This window comes from Xenopus tropicalis, chromosome 7, assembly GCF_000004195.4.
Source record: "Xenopus tropicalis strain Nigerian chromosome 7, UCB_Xtro_10.0, whole genome shotgun sequence".
NCBI lineage: Eukaryota > Metazoa > Chordata > Amphibia > Anura > Pipidae > Xenopus > Xenopus tropicalis.
In genome coordinates this window covers 88,982,929-89,004,907 of record NC_030683.2, presented here as the reverse complement: position 1 = coordinate 89,004,907, position 21,979 = coordinate 88,982,929, and the positions used below count along the sequence as shown (strand labels likewise).

At 40.2% G+C, this 21,979-nt stretch overlaps 1 protein-coding gene across 2 annotated transcripts in view; it reads right to left on the bottom strand.

The window, feature by feature from the left end:
- noc2l (NOC2-like nucleolar associated transcriptional repressor) overlaps positions 1-20,785 on the bottom strand; it is a 69,382-nt gene extending 48,597 nt beyond the window's left edge. The window contains exons 1-10 of one of the 2 annotated variants that reach the window (XM_002936378.5): positions 20,507-20,785; positions 17,935-18,096; positions 17,065-17,245; positions 14,687-14,818; positions 12,978-13,095; positions 10,931-11,018; positions 9,494-9,572; positions 5,636-5,746; positions 5,159-5,272; positions 2,498-2,686 (exon numbers count right to left, since the gene is read on the bottom strand). In XM_002936378.5, coding sequence (XP_002936424.3) covers positions 2,498-2,686; positions 5,159-5,272; positions 5,636-5,746; positions 9,494-9,572; positions 10,931-11,018; positions 12,978-13,095; positions 14,687-14,818; positions 17,065-17,245; positions 17,935-18,096; positions 20,507-20,526 — 1,194 coding nt within the window. In that variant the 5' untranslated portion in view covers positions 20,527-20,785. Of the gene's footprint in view, positions 1-2,497; positions 2,687-5,158; positions 5,273-5,635; positions 5,747-9,493; positions 9,573-10,930; positions 11,019-12,977; positions 13,096-14,686; positions 14,819-17,064; positions 17,246-17,934; positions 18,097-19,660; positions 19,903-20,506 lie in introns of those variants that run through there. The other variant, XM_012967104.3, reaches the window with a different exon arrangement.
- Positions 20,786-21,979: the final 1,194 nt, after the last annotated feature.

Below are 21,979 nucleotides of genomic sequence, written 5' to 3'. Positions count from 1 at the left end.
GGATCTTGGCTGCAGGATGTAGTCATGTGGATGTGGTTTTGTCGGATGGCTTGGATTGGGTGCGCCGGTTTTGCCAGTTGGGTTTGGGGCGATTCTGATAGCGGTACTTGGGACCTGAGTTCTGCGGAGAGAAATCTCTGCTGGAAGTGGGGGCCTTTGATGTTTTGGAGGGACGAAAAAAGCGGCCCCGGCGAAAAGATGTACGTGCCCGAGGTTGGGGAAGGAGTGTGCTTTTGCCGCCCGTGGCCTGACTGATAATTTTATCTAGTTCAGGGCCAAAGAGAAGTTTTCCCTTAAAGGGAATGGTAGTAAGCGACTTTTTTGAGGATAGGTCCGCCGACCAAAGTTTGAGCCAGAGAGTACGGCGTGCTGCCACCGAGAGTGCCGACGCCCGGCTGATTACCTGTGTCGCATCCAGGGAAGCTTCGCAAATATAGTCGTTGGCCTCCTTGAGTTGCAAGGCAATGTTGAGGAGATCTTGCCTATGCATGCCAGAGTTAATTCCTTCTATGAGGGAAGAGGACCATGATTGGGAGGCCCTACTAACCCAGGCCGATGCTAAAACTGGCCGTAAGGCTTCGCCTGATGCAGTAAAAATGGCTCTGAGAAAACCCTCCATTTTCTTATCCATTGAGTCCTTAAAGGACGAGGCATCAGGGACTGGTAGGGCTGTGTGTTTTGATAGGCGAGATACTGGGGCATCGACAGATGGTGGTGAAGACCACTTGTCGAGCATGTCCTGTGAAAAGGGGTACAGCTGTTGGAAACGGCGGTTGGCCTGAAACTTCCTTTCGGGATGTTCCCATTCGGACTGAATAAGGGAATCTAATTGTTGATGAGATGGAAAGACAAGAGTAGATTTCTTTTGCCTTTTGAAAAGGGAACTTGAGGAATCGGAGGAGGATTCCTGTTCCTTAACATCAAGGCAACGAAATACGGCAGAAATTAGATTATCAAGGGCCTCAGAGGATGGTTTGTTAAGATCATCCCCTCCCTCTGCCTGGTCGGAGGAGATTTCCCCTTCGCTCAGGGAATGCTCTTCCCATGTATTAGGAACTGATGGTGACTCTCCGTCGCTATCCTCCTCTACTAGGAGGGGAGCGGGTCTTTTAGTGTTTTTTGTACGGGGGTCCCCTGGACCCTGGTCTAGTTTGTCTAGCAATTTGTCTAGGCATGCCGCTAGTTTAGGTATGCCGGTAGATAATTGCAGGGCCCATGCAGGAGGGTCCTGATTGGGCGTGGGTGGCTGAATGAGGGCATCGGTAGCCATAGGGGGTACATCACCCTGTTGTGCGTTTACCGTAGTGGCAGCAGTTTCCTGTGCCTGGGTAGGTGTCTCAGCAGACTGATTAGTGCAAGAGCAGCATAAAGGCTCTTTGCGGCCTGATGGTAGGCGTTTACGGCATTTAGCGCAGGCTAAATATTTGACCTTGGACTGGGTAGCCCTGGAAAATGGACCTTCTGAGTTACCCTCAGACATTGTATATATATATATATATATGCAGACAATATGTAGTTTACAGTATGCCCAAAATGTAGTAATAACTCCCCAAACACTTCTCTATCCCATGCAGCAACTGCTGCAATTACCAGCTCCTGCCTCCCAGTGGGTTCCGCTTGGCTGTGGCAAGGTCCCTGTGAGAACCGCTTCTCCCCGTGTGCGTTCTGGCCCTGGGCGCCTGTAGTAATGGCGATCCTGGGTCTGTGCGCAGTTCCGTGGTGTGCGCAGTTTCTAACTGTGTGCGCCACTTGGCGCGAAGCAGTAGGCGGAAACGGAAGTGTGGGAGAAGGCGGAAGTGCGGAATGGAGGACCCGCCCCCTGTGAGTGCGCGCCTTAGCGCGGATGTGCCCAGAGTAAGCTCTGTGCTACCGGTAAGCTGGATGGGAGGCAGGGCTGATAGGGAGTGAGGGGCATTAGGTGTAACTCACCCTTGGAAGCGCTGACAGGTCTGCTATATCCCAGCAGGCAGCGCGCGTGTGCAGGACAGTCACCTATTCCCTAAGGTAAGGTACAGAACTGTGTGGCTTGCTCCAAGAGACTTACTAGCCCCTGCAACGCAAATCCCACGTAGGGGGAAGCCACAAGAAAGTCACTTGCTGTAAGTGCCTTGGGTCAACCCCTGGTGCCAGTATATACTAGCTGAAGATTATGTCACATCATGTGAGAAATGATCCTGTCTCCTTGAGGACACTGAAAAAACTGAGCCTCAGGCAGCTAGGCAGAGGGGTATAGCATAGGAGGGAGGAGTTTTCCTTACAGTGTCCTGCCTCCTAGTGGTGGAAGCTATACCCATGGTCCCTGTGTCCCACAGACAAAACAGAGAAAAAACAATTCACCAATCTATGTGCAAATGTAGAACTGGGCTCCGATAGCTCTAACTTGAAGCCAAATACAGACTACAACATGATTCCCGAGTAAAACGGAAACAGTGTCCAATTACTATAATTAGCATCACCCAAACAGATACCTGCTTTACACAGAACCTCTCAGTCTTACCTTCTTTTTGAGGGTCATGGCACTGCGCAGGTGGATAGCAAGCTGCCGGATGTACATAAAGATGTGTTGATATGAGGCCTGCACATCTAGGGAGTACATTTCTGTCAGAGTTCGCTGCATGAAGTTGATCATTGGCAGAACATTGGGTGATGTGAATTTGGAATTTTTCACATATGAAATATACATCTTCTACAGGAGAGAACAAAAATACAGAAGGGATATATATAACATTAAGCTATAATTTTAAATATTTATACAATTATCTGACTTTTAAAATGTTCTCTTACAGCATCTTAACATTTAACCCACCCCCATTATTACTAAATAAATCTTTTATATATAATTATTTTAATTTGTAAAATACATTTCATTCAAAAGACCAATTACAAATTGCTAGAATATCACTGTCGATTATAGTTAAAAAAAAAAAAAATACTCCTTAAACACCTGACAGACAGGACACATTTAAAAGCATTTACTGCTTTTCTTAATGCCATATTGCCAGAGCATAATGTGTTCAACTCCATTCTGTACTAAAGGCCAGGTCTGGACTGGGATTAAAAATAGTATTCCAAAAATGTTTTTCCAAATTAGGGTGTTACCAAGGAAATTAATTAGAATAAGCCTGAGGAAGCTCATAATTGAGTGAAACGCGTAGCAATAATCTAATTCATTTATTCACATTGTAATCACAATTTGTGTGTAAAGGAGGAATCGCTATTGTGATCCACTGCGAAACGCACACAATACTAACAGGAAGCACCATTTTCTGTGAGGAGAGAGGAGGTGAAGTGCCGTAAGTGGGAAGCGTTGGAAAAGGCAAAGGAGGAGAGGAGAGTGACTTCTATCTGGTGGGAGAAAGTGACGGCTAACGGTGCGACGGAAAGTAACTGCAGTAATCCAAAGTGAATATTGTAAACAACGCATTCACGCTGGGTGAGATTGTTCTGTTTTCATCACTATATTATCTCTCCGCTACACGTATATAATGACTGGAGGATGCCCCACAGTAGTCGCTGGTGTATGCTAAAAGTAGAACTGTTTAACAATCGTGGTGGAAGAAATGGACAGTGAAGTAACATTAGTTAATACAGGTATCGGACCCCTTATCCGGAAACCCGTTATCCAGAAAGCTCCGAATTACGGAATGCCTGTCTCCCATAGACTCCATTTTAATCAAATAATTCAGAATTTTAAAACTGATTTCCTTTTTCTATGTAGAAATAAAACAGAACCTTGTAATTGATTCCAACTAAGATATAATTAATCCTTATTGGATGCAAAACAATCCTATTGGGTTTAATTAATGTTTTATTGATTTTTTAGTAGACTTAAGGTATTGAGATCCAAATTACAGAAAGACCCCTTATCCGGAATACCCTTGGTCCCGAGCATTCTGGATAATGGGTCCTATACCTGTATATCAACTTGCCATACAATTGGCCGCTAGAGACTGTGGTAACATTGCGTACCTCAATAATCTCGCTGGATATAAAAGGTTTTAAACTTTGCAAATTAATGATAATTAATTAATAATGAAATAACTTTTTAAGTGACTTTCTTGTTTTGTTTTGAATTTTTGGTCTTTATTTTTATTTTTAAATTGGCTATTTTTTGGGTTTTAGTTTTTACCTCCTAGTATATAAAGTACTCATGGTCTAAAGTAAGATAACATGGTAATGTGATTATATGTGATTGTGAATGGTGGAAGGCTGGCCAGCCAAGTTTTAAACTGATTTTAATGGGATAATATATCAATACTAAATAAACCTTATACTTATTATAGATAGTATTGATAAAAATAGGCCCTGGCATTTCATGTGCGCAGAGGCCCACACATCCCCATCGTAGGGGTTGATAAATAGTGACTGACTATGGCATCTTACAGCAGCCCCTCTGAGGTTTGCCAGAATCCACAGATTACCAGTCCAGGTCTGCTATGGGATGTTAAGGGAGACATATGGGATAAACAAAAAAACCTCTAATCTTGTAGGCAATTATGAATAATATCTGGTGTTGGTTTTACTTTGGGTTAAAAAATAATAGTACCTATAGAAATGGCCCTATAGATTCTCTCATGTGCCTGTTTATGTTTGAAATGAGTAGGGTCCGTGCCAGAAGCACAGTAGGAGCGGAAGTAGCCAATCACAGCCCTGCAGTCACACAAGCAAAGACAAGCTCCAGTTCCCTATTAGGTCAGCCTCGCTGCTGATTGGTTCCTATCCTACAGTGCAGTGTGCAAATTGCTACCGGCACCCCTGCACAGCCTGAGAAAGGAGGCAGCAGGAAGTAGAACAGATGGGTGGGACTAGTAGGGTTTCAGGAGAAATTTTCAATAAATCAGCCCGAAACACTACTTTTTAAACCACATTCCTTCTATATGTAGTACAATATTGTCTTTCATACAATATGTCCCGTTAAAGCCCATTGACAATGGTGAGCTCTATAACCCCACCCCAAGAATTACCACAGTGCAAGTCAAAGGAGGGCATAAAAATAAAAAATCAGCTATTTTATGTGTGTGGTAAGAGTGGTACAGATTTCTTTTGACCAAGTACTAGCCACTGTTACACTTCAGTAAAAATATCAGTAATAAATCAGCCCCAAATTCTGTTCTCTACACCAAGCACACAAACAAAAAGAGAGAAGCTTCAGTCTTACCTTTAACACAGGGTTAAGATAAGTATCTTGTCTGTGTCTGCAGATTTTGTTCAGTACCAAGAATGCTACAACTCTGACAGTTTCCTCACCACTGCTCCACAAAACAATACATTGCTATATAATTGAGAGGTAAAAGGAGAACAATCAAATTATCTTTTTTTTTTTGAATGCAAAAATGACTTTAAATTTGCAAGTACATTTTTTCACTTAACAATTACAAATTTAAAAAAAATAAAAATAAAAAATGAACTTTTGTCAATATATTCAGTGCAATAACAGAGTTATGTTAAAGGCTATGTCACACAATGCATTTTAATTGTTAATTAATTGCTCTTGGCCCCCAGATATTAACTTCAGGCTTTATACAAAGAGTTACTTCATGATAATCAAGCTAGAATCTTGCAACTGAATGAAGTCACTACACCTCAAGGTCTGAGTATTACCAATTGCCTTAATGTAAATGAAGTGAAGCCTTACCTTTAGAAGAAGTCTGGTATGCTTTGGAAAACACAGGAAAAAATGTACAATGTTATTCACATGTTGCAAAACCGCTGCTCCCACGGTGGCCTCTGTCAGACAAGTCAACAGCTGGAGGAAAAAAGGAGTACAATTACAATCTACAAAAAGTGTGAACTAAAGCTTCTGCAAGCAACTGTTAGACCCTTAAAGAAGAAGGAAAGGCTAAGTCACTTGGGGGTGCCAAAATGTTAGGCACCCCCAAGTGACTTAGATCGCTTACCTTCTACCCCGGGCTGGTGCCCCTGTATGGAGAAAACAGCACCAGCCCGGGGTAGCAGCGATCGCTTTTTCTCCTTCCTCTCTCGCTGCGCGCACATGCGCAGTAGAGTGAAAAGCTGAACTTTAACAGAAAAGTCGGCTTTTTCACTCTACTGCGCATGCGCCGGACTCGGAGTCTAGGGGAAAGGAAGGCAGAAGGAGGAAGCGAATCGCCCCAGGTGCCCCGGGCTGGTGCGGTTTTCTCCCAACAGGGGCACCAGCCCGGGGTACGAGGTAAGCGATTCAAGTCACTTGGGGGTGCTTAACATTTTAGCACCCCCAAGTGACTTAGCCTTTCCTTCCCCTTTAAAAGAGACAAATAATATTATGAAAAACCCTAGAGTAATAATGAATACTATGGTGCTGGTTACAATTTGGGCTAAAAATGATCATTCTCTTTAGAAATGGCCCCTTTATTGGAACTCCCCTTAGATCTGCTATTATCCCCATTCCTGTTTTTAAAAAAGGGGTGTGTGTGTGTTAACAGTTCCTTTGTAGAAGCACAGTAGGAGGGGACAGCCAATCACAGCCCTGCAGTCACACAACCTTCAGTTTCCTATCAGGTCAGTCTAGCTGTTGATTGGTTCCTATCCTACAGCGCAATATGCAGAGTGCCACAGGCTCCCCTGCTCAGCCTGGGAAAGGAAGCAGCAGGAAGTGAAACAGATGGGTGGGACTAGTAGGGTTTTTAGAGAAAGTTCAATAAATCAGCCTGAACCAACTTCTCATGCACAAAGATCTATGTGAAATGAATTTAACTGCCCCTTAAGCATAATTAACTTTTTATGCAATAAAGGGAACTAAAAGAATAACTATTTGCAATTCACAAATAAAACACATATTTACAATAGAAACAATTTGAAGCAAACTAGAAGCAAAAACATGCTCAATTGTTTTTCCCCCGCTTAAAATGTTAGTTACTTTTAACTGTTTTGGTGCTTTCCACAGTGGATTTTGGAAAAAATGATTGTCAGTTGCCTAGTAGCACACATTATCAAAGGCTGGAATGGAGGATGGAACTGTGGAATCTAAGGTGATTGTTATTGTTTAGCAGGGATCAGAGCACATATACTCTTTACCTAAAAGGCTCACTTAAATTCCTTTGGAAAGTCTTTGTCTACTTTAGCCAGAAGAGTAAAAAACAAAAGTGTAATCACTAAGGCAAAATGTTGAATTGTATTGAATGTTAAAGGAACAGTAACACCAAAAAATGAAAGTGTATAAAAGTAATAAGAATAAAATATACTGCTGCCCTGCACTGGTACAACTGGTGTGTTTGCCTCAGAAATTTATATAAACAAAGCTGCTATGTAGCCATGGAGGCAGCCATTCAAATGAGAAAAGGCACAGGCACATAGGAGATAACAGATAAAACACTATTGTATTCTAGAGAGGTCATCTGTTATCTGCTATGTAACCTGTGCCTTTTCTCCTTTTTTCCAACTTTAATGGCTGCCCCCGGGGCTACACAGCAGCTTATTATATAAATTATAGTAGTGTTCCTGAAGCAAACACACAACTTTTACCAGTGCAGGGCATCAGTACATTATATTTTAATTACTTTAAAGCTCTTTCATTTTTTGGTGTTACTGTTCCTTTAATGACTATGCTGCAATTGTTTTCCATCTGTCTGGCTCATTGCTTCAAGAAGTAGGAATATAATAAGGAATAGGCACAGAGATTTGAACATGTAATAAACTGTATCTGCAGAGGACATGGTACAAGAAAAGTCAGCAAGAGATTGATCATAAAATAGCCATAAAATAGTTACATAGGGTTGAAAAAAGACCAGTGTCCATCAAGTTCAACCCATCCAAGTAAACCCAGCACACCTAACCCACACCTACCAATCTATACACTCACATACATAAACTATAAATACAACCACTAGTACTAACTGTAGATATTAGTATCACAATAGCCTTGGATATTCTGATTGTTCAAGAACTCATCTAGGCCCCTCTTAAAGGCATTAACAGAATCTGCCATTACAACATCTCTAGGAAGGGCATTCCCCAACCTCACTGCCCTCACCGTGAAAAACCACCTATGCTGCTTCAAATGGAAGCTCCGTTCCTCTAATCTGAAGGGGTGACCTCTGGTGCGTTGATCGTTTTTATGGGAAAAAAGAACATCCCCCATCTGCCTATAATCCCCTCTAATGTACTTGTACAGAGTAATCATGTCCCCTCGCAAACGCCTCTTTTCCAGAGAAAACAACCTCAACAGTCTCACCTCATAGTTTAAATCTTCCATCCCCTTAACCAGTTTAGTTGCATGTCTCTGCACTCTCTCCAGCTCATTAATATCCTTCTTAAGGACTGGAGCCCAAAACTGCACTGCATACTCAAGGTGAGGCCTTACCAGGGACCTATAAAGAGGCAAAATTATGTTTTCTTCCCTTGAGTCAATGCCCTTTTTTATACAAGACAGCACTTCATTTGCTTTAGTAGCCACAGAATGACACTGCCTGGAATTAGACAACTTGTTATCAACAAAAACCCCAAGATCCTTCTCCATTAAGGATACCCCCAACACACTACCATTCAGTAGATAGTTCGCGTTTATATTATTCCTACCAAAATGCATAACTTTGCACTTATCAACATTGAACCTCATTTTCCAGTTTGCTGCCCAGTTTTCTAATTTTGTCAAATCGCTCTGCAATGGGAACAACTCCCAAGTTGTGTTTTGAACAGTACTTTTGTGAAGCAAACACTTCCTACTATAGAATATGTATATGAAGTCATGGGCCCATTATACCAACATGGAAATCAATAGCATATAGAAACAGAATACAACAGAACATCACTCTTTTGAGAACACTGATTTAAAACAAGGATTACTTTTGAATCGAAGTAGTCGGGAGTACTTCATTATCACCCTTTTATCCCATGGGTTCTCTAACTAATCGCTTTATCTGCCCTCTTCAATTTTTGTTTCCTTTCCATTAGGAAAGAAGGATACCATAGGGACCATAGGAGTTATAGCCAATGAAAATAGTTAGTTGCACAATCTTTCTCTAATAATATGGCTTTCTACACAATTTGTTCTAGTGTCTTAGAAGGAGAAATATATCCCTTTTCACATACACTCAGTTGAGCTTATGTATTAAAAAAAGGCACATCCAAATATCAAATATGTTTATTAGATAAAGTGCAACATTTTCATAACTCCATGGTGATCTTTTTCAGGGAAAACAAACTGCAAATTGACTAGTGACTCTCCCTGAGGAAGATCACCTTGGAGTGATCAAACACCTTTCTGCCCTTACTTTGAAGTTTATTGGCTTTTCAGTGAACCAGTGCACAGTGTATCAATTCTGGGGAATCTGGGGACATATATTACATTTATGTATGTAGAGAATGTCTTCAGGGTTGGGCTCTAATGGCAGACATTACAAAAGGACCTACGGTTATGTGTGCTTGAAGGGGTAGGTTCACCTTTAACTTTTAGTATGTAACAGAATGTGTTATTCAGTTGTTGATGTTGTTCAGTCTTCATTACTTAAAGTTTAAACTTAATTATCTAAAGTAGAGGCAAAAGCCAGGCAGTTACCTGGATTAGAGAATTCAGGTACATTTTAATGTCCAAGCGAAGCTTCTTCCAAAGCACACTGCCAGCAGGATTTACCAATCTGTGAAACAGATAAACTAGGATGAGCATTCAAACCTTTAAAAGACCAGCACAGATATAAAGAGCTCACCGCTAGAAATGTACAGGCATTTATTCATCTGAAAGTTAAACCGTGTGCAACAAGAAAAGGGCAGACCTTCTTGTTGGCTTAACTGGCAGATTAAAGACACCTCTGAACCATCACAATATGAACACAGTGAGGTTGTCTGGCAGGAACTGAATAATATGTGTCACAGGCAAAACAATGAGATATATGAAGCACCCACCAGATGTTTTTTTAATTTTCTTGTCTTTCTCCCAAAATAAGCTATTTATTTTACACAAACAACAGGCACTTATAACATGCAGCATTTAAAAATGTACTAAGGTGTTATAACAGTACATAGCATGAGAGCTCGTGTTTACACCTTCACTACAATTTTTCATATGATATTGTAAAAGATTGGTGCTGTTACACCCCCCATAGCTATGTCCTCAGCAGCAACTAGAACCAAAATAAACTAGGGACAAAGTACAATGTGTACCCCTGCATAATGTTGGTAATTTAAAAACAGAATAGTCAGAAGCAATTCATAAAGACGAACATGAGATTAGAAAATCAATAGCAGCAATTAATGGGAGTGATTAACTTCTTTATAAAGAGCTGTGGAATATGTTGGCACTATGTAAATAATGCTACAAACCCAGAATGGGACATATTTTGAGAGACATCAACATTTTAAAATATCTGAAAAAACTGTGACTTTACCTTAACATATTTTTTTTGGTTTGGATTTGAAAAAATGCCAAATACCACAACATCCTACTATACATATAAATATTTGTGAAAAATTGACTTCTCTCATAATTAGCTTAGCTCTTGGGAGTAATAACAAAAACTACAAGTGTCCTGTAGAGAAAAGTTATATGAAATATTTTATTAGGCTAGTTGGGACCTAATGATTTAGCCACATATGAATCCCAGAGTGTCTGCATCCCTACTACTTCAAATTGATTATTATTCCGAATCGCTACAAGACCCATTTTCCAGCGATTTTACAAAGAAAGCAGTCATTCAAAACTTTTGGAATCGCTGAAATTAAAACCCACTTAGCAAGAAGTCGCTGCGATTTCCCCACTGCACTGAATGTCATTTTTAATTGTGGGCAGGGAATATGTCACCTGGATTTGTGGGAAATAGAATCGCTCCGTTGTTGAAATCTCTTGTAATCGCTTGTTAGGAAAAGATGAGCGACTTGTTGCTGGAACTCGCTTTTTAAAAATCAAAGCGACTAAATCTCCCCGTGGGACATAAGCCTAACACATTCAATCTTTCAGTGTAGACAGAACAAAGCATGGATATAATCCTCAAGAACTTACTTAGTGCCTCTTGCAGGCTTCAGCTGAAGCTTCTTCTCTAAGTGTACAAACAGGTCACGAATACAAAAGGACACCAAGGCGTTGAACACTAAGGAAGGATCAAACAAATATTAAAGGAGCTTGCAGTGTTTAACTAGCCTACATGGTTTATTCTACCACTAATAAAACTGTAAATTAGAAACTAGAAAAAGACCCACTCTAACATTGTATTCCTCCAGTCACTAAGCAAGCAGAAATATTTGTGCCAAAAAGTATGTTCGGCGACCAGAATAGCAAGATATTGACTGTAAAATATGCACTGTTTTTACACATATGTATAGATACAAACATTAAAAAACAAGAGTTTAACCCTTTAAGTGCCACAGGACGTAGAATCTACGTCCTGTGTATAAAAGTACCTAAGTGCCACAGGACGTAGATTCTACGTCCTGCTGCACTTCCGGGTTTGGGAGCCGCTCCTTCACTTCCCACTCCGAGTGGCCCCTGGGACGCGATCACCCAGGGGCCCCATAAGAAAAGCCTGCAATCCACGTGGCTTTAACAGCACCGCCTCTCCCTTCCCCAGCTCCACCCTCTGCTCCCCCCCCCCTTCCTGCACCGCCCACTCAGACCCGACTGCAGCTGCCTGCCTCCTGTGTCTCTCCTGTCCAGGTTAGTGCCAAATACACACACACAATCACACACTTATTACACTAATATACACTTATACACACACACACACGCATTTTACCTATTGTACACACACACTTAGACCTTGTAAAAAACAGGTTTTATTGCCATTCCGGATAACGTATTCGCATAACCGCACTGCGCAATACATTTTGTGTATTATTTTGGTGTTTTTACTAGATTTTCTGTGATGTTGGTGCATTTTTAGGTATTTTATTGCATTTGTAGCCATTTTATGGCATTTTCAGTTATGCATAGTTGTTGTTCGCTTGACTTTGTCTGTAAAACTTATTTGTCCAAGCCAAAATACTCAAACTGTTATTCTGAATGCAGATATTACTAGGCAAAAAAAAAAAAAAAAAACATTGATCTTAGCGATTTTTTTTCATGTTTAGCAATTTTATTGCATGTATTTTAATTTGGCTTCTTCTGTACCCCACATAGTTTGGTAAATCTATTCATATTGGGCATCAAACTGTTCAGTAGACCCCTGGCGTTCATATTTAGAATGTTTTATGTTGGTACATTACTAAATGTGGGGAACATAATGGGGTAAAATGCAAGCTTTGTGACAATTTTGTCAGAATGTGTACTTTTGGAAAATATATGGTTTTCTAGGGTCTCCGTACTGTTAGGGAGTCTTATGGCACATAATACACATACCGGGTGCCAAATTTGCATGAGCCGGAATATCTTATGTGAAAATTCATATGCACTGTTTTTATTTGGGTGCCCCCCAAAGTATGCCGTATTCTGCTGTAATGCTTTGAAAATTTGGTAATTTACTGCTGGGAAGAAGTCAGAAATCTCCATAAAACTATACATATCAGGTATTGGCATGTTCGGGAGACATGAGGCTTTCCAAATCAGTTGTATTTTTTTCCATAAAATAAAATATGTTTCTGGTATAAATCCCTATATTATGAAAAATAGCATTTTTCTTTTTCTTTTTTTTTTTATTTCAAGCTCTAAATCTTGTTCCAGAAGTGGAAATACACAAAAACTCAGATTTGGAAAGCTCAGGTTCTCCTGAAAAAAAACCAAAATATAGTTTGCCTACCTAACCTTAACCCTTCCCCCAGTAAAAGCCCCTAAATTGAGAGAGCACATGTTTACAAAACGTCTGGCACTGAGGGGAACGGAAATGTCAAATTCTGCTGGCACTTAAAGGGTTAAATTGAGCATCACAGTGATACAACAGAGATTTGCCTGAGTCTGTATGTACTGGTCAATCAGACTTTGCAACAGGTTCTTGTTTATGTTATAAATTAATATTTATAAGAGAACATATTTCTGTCTTTATATTATGAAAAAGTGCCAAAGTATTCAAATGCCATTTGCAAATATTACACTTCCACAGTGTTAACGAATGACTTACCTGCACTGTCAACTACCTTGAACTTGCTGGGATCATCACCTTCCTCGCCCCTTGTGGTTGCTACAGTTGCTTTAAAGGCTTGTGCAATCTCATGGAATAGTCTGGGCCTAAGATCAGTCTGAAAAAATAATAAATATCCCGGTTTAAAGCTGGAAATACACAGTAAGTTCTGCTTATTTGGCAAGGTCACTAAATTAGTGAATCTTACCTGATTTGCCCACCATAGCAGTGGGCCAAATTTGGATGACCTTATCATTGGTCCACTGGGCCAACAATCTGATCATAATAGGGGCCTATTGGACCTATTGGTAATGGACTGTATCAACAAGCCGATGCAGTGCTCAGCATCTCAAACTTACAGTTAAGGAAAAATGTGCTTAATTATCACAATACTGTTTGAGAACTGTACAAGGATAAGCTTATATTTGGCAGATAACATTTAAATAACAAAGTCTATATAATAATGATATTAGCTGCTAGGCTGGAAAATCTAAGTAAAGGAGGTACAAATGTGCAGCATCACATATTAGTAAATACACAGATGAAGATAACAAAGCTCTCTGAGCAGAATAATTTATGGCGATACATTGGAGTTTAAATTGATTGGAAAATAACATCAGAGCAAACCTATCCCAGAGGAGAGATCACTGAACTTAATGTTAGTCAATACAAATCAGCTGCACTGTTTGCAGCACTGGCACTAAAGGCTGAATGCAATAATGCTCCTACAGATAGCTGAAGGTGCATGTTTTTCTCTTATTCAATATCAAAACACAGATTTCTGATTCCAAAGGGCTTGCACAATGCAGATGATTCTCTGGTCTGGTGCTCTTAATTAAAGGAGGGATGTGCCTGGGAATAACTGTAGGCAACCTGCCTTTTGTTTTTTGCAACCCAGTGAACTGTAGCCATAATAGGATATGAAATATACATTAGCACAAGAGTGTTGGCAAGCAACTCTACAGCAGACTTACAGTTGCTTAGTTGTGTTTCCCAAAGTCTTGTGCATCTAAATATCAGTGTCGGGTATATATCTTAACAGCATATGCCTTTTTATGCTACATTTACGGAATATAATAAAGACAATATGTGCACTCAATCATCATTTGGCTGCTAAACAGAGTATTCCAATGTCTATCTTCACATTGTCAAATCCATTGTTCAATTTTTCTGGTCTTAATAAATATTTCATTACCCTTTATTGCATTTTGTTGATTTGAATGTTTTTTACTCTATATACATTAAGCATTAATATTTTAAAACCTGAGCAGAGGAAACTTGCTAGTGACAAACGTATTTCAGTTCATAAAAGTGTTTTGAAAAAGGCCGCCCAGTTATGCGGAGCTGTATAAATCACAATTCAAATCACAACTAACTTATGTAACAGTTTAGCACTCTTTAGGATTACAACACAATTCTTCTTACAAAAAAACAAAAAAACACACCCTTACTTACACATTAGCAATCAGGCATACAGTGTGTACATCTGTATAGAACAAATTGCACTGGTTTAAAGCAGCCACAGAGCTTGCATGCAAACTTAAGATAAATGTGTACTGCAGCGTATTTCATTTGGATCTTTTTCTGAACACTACACAGGGTATTTTGATTGCAGCAAATAAAACATGCTTATAAGTACTACAGAGCAAGATCAGTTTAAGTGCACATGAATCTAACAGGTTGTACAAGATTTGTCCAACCTTACTTACCTTGGCTTCTGACTTCCACTTTTCTACCATCTTTATGGTCACAATTATCTGCTCAAGTTTCTTCTTCTTTTTCTTCTGAGCCTCCTCTTTATTTTCACCTTCATCAACATGATCCTCTTCCCCGCTCATTTCCTGCATCAAAATATTAGGAAGTAAAGTAAGAAGAATGAAAATAAAAAACGATCATTTTCATACAAATGTCTTACCCCAGCCCTCAAAAATCTGTTGGCCCATATGGTATAAAGTGAATACAAAAAAAGAAAAAAAAAAGTCTCAATTTAAAAAAGAAAAAAAAAAAAAGTCTTTAAGTATCCATGTTTTTGCTTTCCAGATCATAAAAGCCTTTTTTTTTTTAAATTATTGATGGTTATGCATCGTGTGTGTTTCAGTGTGGTATTATACTAGCATTATTATTACTTGTATCTGTCCACATCCACTCGTTTGGCTGTAACCTATTAGCAAGTCCTGGACTCTATTGTCCTGGGTTGCCAATGCTACTTAGGTGCGCTTGGATACCTGAGGGCATAATTAAATATACCATACAAAAGAGTAGAAAGCTGTGGAGGTCCTCTCTGAGGAAACTATCCCAACCATTAGCAAAGCGCTAAAACATGGATTATTAATATTGATGTAAAACTGCATATAGAAAGCACTAAGCATTGCTGGGCATCACTTGTATATACTCGAGTATAAGCCTAGTTTTTCAGCACCCAAAATGTGCTCAAAAAGTCACCCTCGGCTTATACTCAAGTCGGGTCCCTCCAAACTAGCACCCTTTGTCCTTTGTGTGCAAATTAGGCCACTCGCAACCAGACCCTCCAGTGCCCTGGCCCGCTCCCAAATTCATCTTAATCTACTATTCTCACCTGTCCCATTCTGCACTAGACATTTCACTTTATATTCTATATAAACTATATATAGTTTTGAAGGATATTAACTCTTTGTGTTTTAGCTTGGTTGCTGATTAAGTACTCTTAAGGTATCATTGTTGATAAAACAATTGTTTTTGTTGACCCTCCACTTACAGAGCTAGTTTAGTTTTTATTTGAAATAAATATTTAAAAACATATACCCCACTGTTGCCTCATTTAATGTAATTTTATTGGTATTTATTTTGATGAAACTTAGCAGTAGCTGCTGCATTTCCTACCCTAGGCTTATACTCGAGTCAATAAGTTTTTCCAGTTTTCTTAGGTAAAATTAGGTACCTCGGCTTATATTCGGAACGGCTTATACTCGAGTATATACGGTATTCTCTTGTGAACATTGAAGAATGAAAAATGACTTCTTCCTAAAATAGTGTTTAGTAAAATTCTTGTCATTTACCACTTATAACAGACCAAAGGTTAATTGTTCATTTGCATTAAAATATGATATTTGTATCAAAAGATTTTTTACTAAACACGTCACACACATGTCCAATTAATTCTACATAAAATTGTCAAACTATTGGATTTGGTTATGAAAATAGCAGTAATGCATTTAAATGCCTTGCCTGCCCTCCTACAACAAGTTCAATTTCTATATCAATACAACTGGATTCAGAGAAAAGCAAATTAACAGTTAGGACAGTCGCAAACAGGGAGATTAGTAGCCCGTGATAAATCTTCACTACCGTGGCCAACTAATCTCCCCAAAATGCCATCCCGCAGGCAAGAATGTAAATCGCTGGTGGGATGGCATAGACACCATTTTGGTTTTCTGAAGTTTCCGCAAAAGGCAACTAAGGGAAGCCGAAGTGACGCGTATGACATCCCTCCGGCGATTTACATTCTTGCCAGTGGGATGGCATTTCGGGGAGGTCACCCGCAATAGCAAAGATTTATCACGGGCGACTAATCTCCCTGTATGCCCCTGCCCTTAGGTCTTCTATTGGTCTCTTAATCATTTTTAGCCAACTGGCTTGCAGCATGGTTTGAGCCATGGTTTAAACCATTGAAAAGGTTTAATGTATATTGGAAACTTTCTTTGAATTACATTTCCTTTTACAAAAGGTTTTCAAACATTTAAAGTTATTTATTAAAAAACAGCTATTGAAAGCAGTTATCTGCATATTTACATTCTTGGCCTCCAGAAATGAAGTAGCAAGCCCAATGATTACAAGACCTGGAGAAGAACGGACTTGTTACATTGTTTTAATAGTCAGACCCAGAGAAAAGAAAGGCATAAACACTGCTTTCAGCAAAAAGGGGTTGTTTAAGGCAAATGCATTTCAGAAAATAATGAAGAGATTCAGAGAAGCACAAAGATGCAAATTTGTTCAGATACAAACATGGCAGTATTTCCACGTCACAACAAACGATGTGTATGATCTGAGTAATTTGACAGTTTTTTCTTATTATGCTTTACTGAAGGTTGCAAACCCCCTCTGCTTTTACCTCCAGGTGGTCAGGCAGCTGATGAGCACCACTCTCCTCATCTGAGCTATCAGAGTCATTAAAATCGAGCAGTTTTCTGTCATTGTCCTCCAGAAACCTATAAAACTCAGGATCTTTTTCCTTAAGGCGGGACAGTTGGTCTTTGTGCTCAGATGCTTTACCCTTTTTCGTTTTTCCTTTACTTTAAAGAAATAAAAGAGAGAATTATTAACTAATGCATATTTTTTTGGTCTATACAGGGGCAAAAAAGGAGTAACAATCTCACAACACAGTTCTATTCTTTCATCCCACTAAGAAGCTTAACAGGGCAGGCCAACACATCAAACCACCCATGTATTGGAATAATAGGGCTAAAGTCGCTAAAGATATTGTATAGGTTACTGTAGTTTTTAACTAAGGACTGAAAAGACCATGAAAACAACCAGATATTTATAACACAGTAACATTACTGACAGCTAAAATAAAGTCATGCATTTTGGTATAGTCATTTTTTTTTTTTTGCAGAACTTTAATGTCTAAGGATATATAATGTTAGTTTATTTAAAGGAGACATATTGGATAAATGGGGAAAACCCTAATATATGGTGCTGGTTTCACTTTGGGCTAAAAATTAATCCTGTCTGTAAAAATGGCCCCTTTATTGGAGCTCCCTATAGATCCTATCACTTCTCTGTCCATGTTTGAATTGAAGAATGGGCGTGTTCCAAGGCTCCCTGCCAGAAGCACAGTAGGAGGGGGAGAGCCAATCACAGCCCTGTAGTCACACAAGCAAAGACCCACTAAATGTGTTTTTGTTTCCTTTGAGCCATATATAATGTATCTGATACTGAGAAAGGAGAAAGCATGATGCAAAATCTCTTGCAGCCCTACTTTTGTTCATTTTTACTCCTCAGAGGTTTCTTCTGTTTCACTTGTTTTGCTCTTTCCTCTTTATCCGGATACTTTTCACTGAATTCCTCTGCAGAGTCCTCATCTCCCTCTGAGTCAAAAGCTGAAGTTAGAAATTCATCTACATTGAGGTCAGCTAATTTCCTAGATGGAAACAAAAAAGTATTTAAATATAAAGAGTAAACTCTTTTTACATCATATTTGTACATAGAAGCGGAAGTCAAAGTTGTAATCATTTACAAAGGAAATTTCTTTTTACAATGAGCCAGCATTTCTACAATTTTAGAAAATCAACAAAAGACTATTACACTCCCACTGATATTAACTAAGCCCATGCCACAGAGAATCTGCTCCTCTGCTTTAAAAATTTGCAAGTTGTGCCTGCACTCGGAAGCATTCCTTCAGTCTAGGCGAAGGCAGATGCAGTGTATCTCAGCCGAAAACAGTATGCAATTTTAGGATGAAATACGGTGCGAGTGCCTGAACCCGGCCAAAGCAGGCACAACTTGCAGATTCTTAGTGTGGCACTGGCCTAACAGTAACATAACGATAATGTCTAAAAAATGCCCATAGAAGATCATTACTTAACATAGCATAAGTGTTAGAGAAGCAAGCAATATAAATGTGTCTCTTAGCCGTTATTAAAAAAAAGTATGTTACTGGCTGGTTTGCTTTTAAAAGACCTGTGTATTTGAAAAAAAAAAAAAGCCGAAAGTCTGAGCTTTCAGAAAGAGCCAGCGCTACACATTAGAACTGCTTTCAGATAACCTATTGTTTCTCCAACTCCCATGTAACATTCAGGTCTCTCATCAAGAAAAAAAAAACCCTGCTAAAGCACAGGCCGGCTCCCTGCTGCTTTCAGGCATGTGCAGAAGGCTCTCCAATTCGACTACAGGTAGTCGATGTAATGAGAGACCTGAACAGAAAGTGGGGGCATAGCTGTACAGGAGCCCAGTCAAGTCCCACAGCCTCATGAAATCGAGCAGAGAGCAGTAGACCTTCTTTGGTCTCAATATAGTGAAGACAGGATACCACATCACCAGGAGGTTCATCAGCTAGAGGTTTTTGTCACAATGGCTCTGTCGACCAACAGTAGCCCTGGAGAATATTCCAGTAACAACTTAGAGAACAGAAGTTCTAAAAGTTTTGGAAATTTTCAGAATTCTGGTAGGTTCCATATATGTATATTATTACGGTGTAACTGGTTTCCAAGGTCCTCCGTTTAATTTGTTAGGGCTATTACTACTCTTTCCAGAGAAGCAACTTGTTGCGCAAGCTTGGTATGTGCTATGGCCATATCATCATGGTTTCTAGTAAATCTGTATGTGTGCCAAGAGAAAGTTGTTGCTTTTAATTCTGCTTGATAAGTGGCTGTGCACAGTAACATCATGGGGGGGGGGGAAAGAGGGCAGAAGTGGGGATATCAGAGCCCAGACTAGGGGTAGGCAGAAAAGTGTCAGTCAGCTTTTTTTAATGACTCCAGACTAGTGTCGAATACCACTTTGGTTAGGCAAGTGGTGCGTTCTTCGCCATCTGTAATAGTTGAGGAGACAGCACCATCTTGGATTTTTGGTGGGTCAGCAGTATTATTACTTGAAAAAGTTGCTTGCGTACTTCTGTGAGCAAGATTTTTGCCATTCGGGTATCACGTATAGAGAAAGTGCCTAAATGTTTTAAGCAGGTATAATGTCTCAATTGTTTCACAAACCTCTTCAAAGGCAAGGTTAGAGCAGGAGCACTTAGCATCCATGTCCCCTCATTATGGTGTTCAACTCCGCTGCCAGGGTTACTTTTAATTACATAAATTCCTATTCAGTGTTCCTCCTATACTCATTCCAGTCTCTCACTCAAACCTGTGTCCTTTTGCTAAGCAAAATAAGACCCAAACAACCAGATGCTGCTGAAATACCAAACTGGAAAACTGCTGAACAAATAGCTAAACTTAAAAAACCTTTAACCTAAAAAAAACAAAAAGTACAACTGCAAATGTTCTCATATCACAGTCTGCATGAAACTAAAAGTTAATCTAAAGGTGAACTACCCCTTTAATTATCTTGCATATCAGTCACCCTCCTTACTCAAACCACTGTCTGGTTGCCAGGGAAAGAAAAACCCTAGAAACGAGATATTGCTGAAATTCCAAACTGGATAGCTGCTGAACAAAAAGCTACATAGCTGAAAAAAAAGAAAAACGAAGACCATCTTCAAACTACCTATAGTATAGGAAAAAACGTAATTTAAAGTTGAACTACCCCTTTAAACGCTTAATGAAACGTATGCTGCCTATTTACCCTGTGCGGGCTACTAAGTCTCAGTAATGCAATTATAAAATTACGCTTACAATAGAGACAAGAACGCAAGTTACTCACTAACTCTTATCCCTCACGCCACCAGAAATGAAATAGTAAAACACGAACAGAACTATCCCTGACGGTATGGAGGCAAGAAACAGGCAACGCACATAGAGACCCTGCGAGATTTTCACCTGCGTTCTCATTCCGCCTCTTATAAACACAATTCACCTAAAATCCTCCTATAAATGCCCTGCTCTTACCTCTTGCCGGCGGCCGCCATGCTGCGCTCTCTTACCCACGTGTTTAGAGCTTCCTCTCCCACAATCCCCCGCGGCTGGCAGACAAGTTTTGTGGTTGCAGAATTCCTGGTTCTTGAAACTGCGAGCGAGTTGCAAGTACTGTAGGGCGTCGACAACTTAGTATTTGCCCATATAACGTAGATACGAAGATGTAATCAGTCGGGTATTATTACGCCTCATTTGGACAAATTAAAAGGAAAGCAACGATACCTCTTACTTTTGACTGTGAAATTAAAATTGTGCGGGAGGGCGCATAACTAACGCGGCTGCAATGGAAACGCGATGATAGGAAGTTGCTAGTCAGTCTGTGCTGGGCAGCCGGCTGGTAGCGATGTGGGATGTTTGGTCTGCTCATCTGTTTTAGGGCAGCATACCCATCCTTCACGCTGGGGTAAACTAATTTTAAAGGAATACGGTTTTTTCCCCCCCAAAATGTATGTGTTAATATTACTGTTCCAGCAGAATCCTGCATTAAAAAAGAGAGTGCAAACTGAATTTTTTTTTTTTAATTTTAAAAATTCACATGGGGCTAGCCATGGTCTTTATTTCCCAGGGTGCCACAGATGTGTGTGCTGATAAACGTCAGTCACACTTTACTGTTGAGCTGCAAGTTGGAGTGATATCTCCCCTCCTTTAGCAGCGGGGGACAACAGAGCCCAGCCTAGCGGTAGGTAGAACAGGTGCCTTCAGGCCCGGATTTGTGGGGAGGCCACACAGGCCCGGGCCTAGGGCGGCATAAACATAGGAGCCGCATGCCGCCCCGCCGCATGGAAATTTTAAAATTTTGCTCCCATCTTGCCTGCATGATCCAACCAGATTAATATCATTTGCAGCCAGCAGCAAAGCCATCCAGATGTCCTAAGTAACCCGGCTACCTCCTCACCGGCCAGAAGAAGCATATGCACACGCAGTGACATAGGGGGTATCTGCCATGCAATTACAAGCGCCGGGGTAAAAAGAGTTACCTGCCTGGTCCCCTCCCATCATTGTGCCCTAGACAGGTGCCTCTTCTGCGACCTCTTGTTCCAGCCCAGAGCACAATGTACTGAGATGTCTGCACAGAGAGTGGAAGGCATTTTAGGGAGCTGTGTCGTGGGCAAGTAATCTCCCCGTGTGCCAATGCCCTTAGCAACAACTTTAAAGGAGAAAGAAAACTACTCAGGCATTTTATTGCCTATAGATTAGCCTGAAATAGTGCAAGCTAGAATGTTATATTTATTCTGTAGAATGCTTTACCATACAGCCCTACAAGCTCTCGCTGTTTGTTTCAGATAGCAGCTGCCATTTTAGCTTGGTCTGACTTCACTTCCAGGTAGCCAAGTTCAGGCAGGGAACAGCTCTTAGCTCAGATTACAGCAGAGAGGGGAAGACGAGAGAGCAGAGATGGGAGGGGAGAGAGAGGAGAAAAGTGAGCATGCTTGTGCAGTGCCCTGA